This window comes from Nanorana parkeri, unplaced genomic scaffold (assembly GCF_000935625.1).
Source record: "Nanorana parkeri isolate BGI_ZX_2015 unplaced genomic scaffold, ASM93562v1 scaffold383, whole genome shotgun sequence".
Lineage (NCBI taxonomy): Eukaryota > Metazoa > Chordata > Amphibia > Anura > Dicroglossidae > Nanorana > Nanorana parkeri.
In genome coordinates this window covers 429,146-436,215 of record NW_017306651.1, presented here as the reverse complement: position 1 = coordinate 436,215, position 7,070 = coordinate 429,146, and the positions used below count along the sequence as shown (strand labels likewise).

The following is a 7,070-nucleotide window of genomic DNA, read 5'->3' as shown; positions in this document are numbered from 1 at the left end:
TGAGCTTGGAGCGATGACTACTTTACAACACACACAGGGACCATGGGGAACAAAAGTAGTCACCCCCCAGAAGGAAGGACAGTGTCAGCACCAAGTCAGAGATGATCTGAGAATCTACAGCCGAGTGACACACAAATAAGATACATTATTGTTAATAGTTAAGGTACTTCAATGCTTTTTTAAGGTTTAACTCCTGAGTTTAGTGTCACGGTCTCTCCTGATATGTTTTGTCTCTCAGACCTTTCACCATTAAAATTGCATTAGACATGGAACCTAAAAGACAAGATAAATCATGTTGTTTGATACTTTTGGGCTAGAACTTTCTTATATTAAACTATTAGGGAAAAAAAGCAGGTATTTTCATGTCTCTTTTTTTTCCAATTTAAAACATTTTATAAAAACATACAAAATATTAGGCATGAATCCCACCAAATTTATAACTGAGTTCAAGGAGATATATAATAATTGGGTGAAAAAAAACTGCACATTTTACTGCAGCATTTTTGTTGTGGCTGCAATTTTCATACAACAGAGAATGTAAATCAGTCAAAGAACCACAATGCTACAAATGTGGCAACGCATTGTTTTGTTTTTTTTTTCTCTTTTTTATTTAGAGTAAGATGTGTTGACATCCAGCATGACAAAATTTGTACAAAGTTCACAATTTAAAAATGAAGTATCACACCAACTTGTGATTCCACACATTTATCGCAAAATTAAAATGTCATCAACAAATCCATGCCGTGTAGTACAAAAATAAATCAAACTTCAGTTCCACAGAGAGCACAATAAATAGTTTATACAAAATTCTGTCTTAATAAATGATTACTTAAATTAAACTTAGAAATGAATATGAACAATAAGTTATTATAAATAAACTTCGATGACTCACAATAATTCCATATGAAAGGTCAGCATTCTAATATGTGACACTTTTTTTTTTTCTTTTTTTTTGTGATCCCTATATAATAATAGTCACAGATAGGTTTTTGATTTGATACAGTTTAATGTACCACCATTAAATGAGCAGCAGGTTTGTGCTTAAAATCCCTTTCCATTGTACATAGGTGATAACAATAATAATCCCAACTGATACTATCTATTTATCTACTGAAAGCATTACTATATTGGCAAAGAAGCTGCAGACACAATGCAGTGATAAAAGGCAGATGCCAGTATTAACAATGGCTACCTTGAAAGAAGAACTCCAAGGCAAGGTATGACATGGATATGGCAGAAGGTCGAGCACCTTTCTTCGGCATTTGAAAAGGCAGTTCTGAGCATGACCGCTACAACTAATAGCACAACAGAAAGACAGGCCTTTACAGAGAACGTACTGCAAAGCCCCCAAAAGTAACTACATAAGCTCTTCCCAGCTAGTTATTAAAGTCCTCCTGGAAAACTGTAAGCTTTTGTACAGTGAAGAGTATAAAGTGCCGCTGGGATATACATATATTTATACATATATATACCGAGGTTGAGTATTGTATTAGAATATTTGTTGTGAGATCCCTGTAACCTCCCTTAGCGATATTATTGAAACAGCCATCATGGCTTCCAGTATATCTTTTTTTTTTGTATCTTTCATTTATTTATTTTTTTGTTCCGATTTAGTGTCACAAAGGCTATAGACACAGAGAAAAAAAATTGCACACCTCCGTATATTATGGATATATAGGACAAGGTAAGTGCAAATCATCAACTGGCACATTGTGGGGACAATGACCCTGTAAGTCCTATTTTGCTAAAAATATTTTTTTTTATTTTTAAAAAAAGCCATCTTTTTTTCATAGCAAAATTCTAAGTACATTGTACTTTCTGCATAACAACACATGGAAGGAAAAACAATATGCCGTTTAAATAAAAAATAATGATCCTCTTGACATCTTTATAAACACAACACATATCTGACATGACTTAAAAAGTGGTCTTATGCATACAGTTAGTGCAGTTGTTTAGAAGAAAATAAATAATGTTTAAAAAAATCTGCATTGTAACAATTACAATTTAAAACAGATAAGTGCTGTCTGAAGTTTGGTAATATAACATAAGTCACATTTTATTTTTTTTTAATGGACAGTCGAGCAACAATCCCTTTTTTTAATGTATTTTTTTTTCAACAACAGACAAAAATAAAATAAAAAAAAGTGGAAAATGATTGAAAATTAGATAAATGTTCGAAGGTAGATGGTGTACTTTTTCTTCTAAATCTATCGTTGGATTTTATCCAGGGACCAGAAAACTGATTTTCTTTTTTTTTTTTGCATTAATTGTAAAACCCCCAATGAAACAAAAGGACAATGAAAAAAAGCAACAAAAAAATGTATTAAAAATAGTGTCTTTCAAAAATGCAGGAATCCAGTACTAGTATAGTTATACTTAACAGGCAGTTCAAAGGGAAATGAAACAATCCTGGAGTGAAAGAGTGAGTAGTGGCTATTTCTCCAAAGTCTGTTTGAAAAAGATCAGTAGGAATTATCTCATTGTCCACTTCTGATACAGTTCAGCAATGGATGTTCCCGTATTGAGATCAGTTGATGCTTATTTATGAATGAAAAGTGCTTTTAAGCTGCTTTGATTTTTTTCCCCGCAGGTTTTCATAGCTTGATTTTGTCTTACAGCAAGAAAATATTTTTGTTTCTTTTGCATCTCTCCAATGTCCTTTCCACAGAGTTTGAAAAAAAAAAAGATAATATTCAAGGATTTTTGGGCAGCCTTGAAATAAACGGAAACCCGACCTCCACTTGAGGTCATTATAAAAAGTCAATTCCACATCGCTTCTTGCTGTGAAACAATATGCGCACCATGATGGATTTTTCCGTCCTCAAAAATATTCCTGCTACTGGAGGCCTAGAGAAAATGTCTGGACGGGTGGCTGCCGATTGGCAAGACATTTCCCGACGGATTTTGTCTTATCCACTTTGATATACTAAAACACTGATTCACCAACGCATAAAAAAATCTACACTCTGATTTTTCTTCATCAGCTTCCTTTTTGAGAAATATATTTACCTTAAAAATGTGCATACGTTAGCAGCTATAAACATTACATGGCATATCACACAATGTTAGCTTATATGAAAACGTACAAAATGTGAATGTATTCAAAATCTATTCAGCAGTTGCTATTTGTTTTTGTTTAGTTTTTTTTTCTTTTTAAAGCAAGACATAAAATCATCATGAAGTCTTGTAAGCATAACACTGTTTCAAAATGAATAAATATATAACACTTTTCTGGTAGCTAGGGAAAGAGGCATCCTTATTTTATAGATATTTTTGTTTGTTTTGTTCGAGTTCACCAAAAGAGCAGCTGCTTAGACTTGGATCCCTCTTACGGCTTGCTTTATGTTTTCCAAGAGTGCCTTATTTTCCGGGCTCTGATAGCGGTCTTGATTTGTGTACATGTCCGTCAACGTGCTCACGTAGGCATCAAAGTTCTGTTCATTGATGGGATCCTACAAGAAAATGAACATTTGTTAGGTGTTATTCATCCAAAAAATTGGTAATAGGCCAACTTTTTTTTTACTCCTTCCTTATATAAATTAAACAATGATTATTGTATTATGGTGCACTGCACAAAACAAAGGCATAACTATGGCCAAAGAAGTCCTTGTCAATTCTCAGGGGTTCCTTGAGTAGAGAAAGAAATTGGACTCTATTATTAGAATGGAGAGAGGATAATGCTACCGCTCTCTGTTAAATTCCACAGTATTACTCAATGCTACAGCCTGCATTTTGTGGCCCATTCATAAAATGCAGGCTGCCGTATTGAGCCTGTGGTGCTTCATGGAGTTCTCTCTTGTTAACACAGCAAAATTGGAGGAGAGTCAGTCAAGTGACTATGGCAGGTTACATGACTGGCTGCCCTTCTCCAGCCCCCCCCCGTCCCCCTTCCCCCCCCCCCCCCCCCCTATTCTATTTTATTGTGCTCTACAGGCTTTGGACTCCCGCAGCCAGTGAAGCACAATGTACATTTGTAAAGGGCATTGCTGTGCTTTTTTATACGTGCGCTATTCTTTCTTTTGATAAAGCAGTGACAAGGCTGGGCCTACAAGACCATATTTCTGACTCCATAATGCTTATATGAGGCAATAATTGCTGGATGAACCAAAAACATTTATTTGATTTGGGAAAAATGTTTGCTGAGATATTTGGTGTCATTGATGAGCAAACTGATATAAAAGCAGACACAATTATATTTTTTTTATTGTCCTTAAAGCCCAGCTAGAACTTCACACCTTTTTTTCTTTATCGCCATGTACCACAGAATGTTATAAATCTTTCACTGATTTTTGCATGGAAATGCCTTTCTTTCATTGTAGAAATGGGCTAAATAGTGGTGCTAGCATAGATGAGTACACAATTGTTATCCCCTAGAGCAGAGAAGTAAATAAGAAGTCTGTCTTACTAGGAGTGTTACATTATTTTGTGCCCTGGGCAGCATAACCAAACTCTGGTGCCTGTCGGACTATGCAATCATAATTATTCAAACTGCTTAAAAGAGAACTAAAGCCACACTTTTTTTGGCTTTAGTTCTCTTTTGGGGTCACAGGAATATGATTACTGATCATCTAGAGAGGCAGAGCCATGCTGGAGATGAGAAGGATGCCAACAATATTGTCAGGATCCACCCCACTGCCTGATTGACAGCTGGCTCTGCCTCTCTAGAGCCCACCCCCTCCCCTGTCTGTACCTCTAGTGAGCGCTGGGGAAGCAGAAAGAGGGGAGGGGGAATCCCTGTGGGAAGGGGTGACTGACAGTCACTACTCTCTGCAGGGAGAAAACTGTGAGCTGAGCGTTCAGTGGTTTGTGATTGCTCAGTTCTTGATCTATAGAGCTGGCATGTGACAGCTGCAATATCACACACCGGCTCTAAGTATTGGGAAGAGTACAGTTTACTCTTCCAATGTGATAATTATCACAGTGTATGGCCAACTTAACATTGTATCTCTCTCTTTCCAATCTGACAAAGCTCCTCAAGGTAGAATAGTCTGCTTCCCCCACTTGGGAGAAGCCCAGCTCCAGTCACTTCCTGCTCCCAGTAGTTAAGAAATCTTTCTTTTAAATGCCATACATGTAAGATGTGTACTGCATTCCCCAAGCCTGGGTGAACAACTCTTATGGTAATTGATCCTCCCCGTGTGATTCAGTATACAGCCTTCAGGTATGGCATTTAAAAGAAGTTTTATTTTTTTTTAACCAGCATGAGGGGAATCTAACCTAAAGAAAAATGCTTAGAGATTGGACAGTAAGTTCACTGTTCAGGTCTGTCAGTATTTGGATAAATGGTACAGTGTAATGCTAAATTCAGTCTACTGGTGACAATGATTATTATGGATCTGCAGTGTTCATTTACAGCTACAAACAAAATTGTAATATATTGCAGCTTACCAAACCCTACATGTGGTGGCCGGATTCATTTCCCCCCCCCCTTTATTCTCACCTGGTAATCTGACCAGTAACACACTTCCTGTCTTAGGGTGGCTCAACTCTATGGAGGAAGAATGGAGCCACCCTTGGACAGCATCATTGTCACCCTATGGAGAGTGTAGTGTTAGATGGACTAGTAGATTTAGATGAACTCGACTAAAAAATGAAAGATGAACTCCAGCTAACACTCCTTAAGCAGTTAGAGCAACAGTTATTATTTTTGTTTTTGGATAAAGTTTTACATAAATCAATAAAAGCTGATCATTGTAAGTACCCCTGTTATTGTTAAATGTAAGAAGCCATGAACTAAGTATTTATTTCCTATGCTGTTCAACGTTATTTAGTTGCCATAATATGGTATAACAAGATGACATTCTAAAATACATGAGAACTATAAAAGAAAACAAGAAACATTTGTTTTGTTCATCTATTGGCACAGAATGAACATTCACAGAAATGCACAGGGCAAATAGCTCTGTTAATTGTTTATAAATATACCCCAATGAGATCTTCTTTTGTTCAGCATGCGGGTTGAAAAACAAATTTAATAGGTTCCTCCATCCATGTTAAACAGCATGCATGGACAAATTTCCTGCTGCAGCTATTGCATCCTGACAGCCGATGCTTGCCACTGTCAGAATACATGAAGAGGGTTTGTCCAAGAATTGTCCAAGAATTATCAGGCAGGCTCCTTTAACACTGCTCAAATTTTGGCCAAGTCAGCAGAACTTGGCTAAAATCCAAGCAGTGTATGGCGAGTGACCTATCAGCATACTCAAGCTTTGTCATTTGTGAAGGCAGAAGAAACTGACAGGACTAATGTGTAGGTAAGTACTAGCTGCTGATTGCTTTTACTTTCAGATCCCTTGTCCTGATACTTGTTTTGTATCCCACCAAACACTTCTAATCACCACCTCAAGTTTGCTCTAACAAGAAAGGGACGCACACACACTGCATCACTGAGAAGCCACTTCTAATAATTTATAAATATGTACATTGTTTAATTTAGATGTTATGGTTATTTCATAAATACCTATTACCTTTTACAAATACTCTTAAAAAATGAATATATAATTGGAGGCAGCTCTGTGGCTTAGTGATTTGCCCTTCTGCCTTGCAGCACTGGGGGTCCTTGGTTTGAGTCCTGGCCAGGACACTATCTGCATGTTTGCATGTTCTCCCTGTGCTTGCGTGGGATTCCATCAGGGACTCCAATTGTTTTCCAAAACTCCAAAGGCTTGCTGGCAGGTTAATTGACTCCTGTCTAAAATTGGCAAAATGTGGGCCAAAAAAACCCAACTGCAGCCTCCACTGGCAGACCCTGGTAACACTCCATTGAGTGGCTAATACAGCTCAGGTACACATTTCTGCAAGGAGCCACAGAAAGGGTAAAGTTTGCAGGCCATCAAAGATCACAATGCGGCCACCATGGTAACAGGAATTAAATTATGTTAATTATGGGATGTACAAATGTATGGTTTTTTATATTTACATGGGTTTCATACAAAAATGAACACATCAATTGATTAAAGCAATTGTTATACTGCCCTGTTCACTTACTTTAAAGCTGAACTCCAGGTATAAAGCATTATTCATACATACATTGGTCTAGCTTGGCCCAATGTACGTATATATATATA

The 7,070-nt window shown here is 37.0% G+C and overlaps 1 protein-coding gene across 1 annotated transcript in view; it reads right to left on the bottom strand.

Annotated features, from left to right (window-relative positions):
• Positions 1-986: 986 nt before the first annotated feature.
• Positions 987-7,070, bottom strand: part of MYT1L (myelin transcription factor 1 like) — a 184,281-nt gene continuing 178,197 nt past the window's right edge. The window contains exon 22 of the mRNA XM_018559231.1: positions 987-3,455. Within this exon, the coding sequence (XP_018414733.1) occupies positions 3,315-3,455 (141 nt within the window). The 3' untranslated portion in view covers positions 987-3,314. The remainder of the gene's footprint in view (positions 3,456-7,070) is intronic.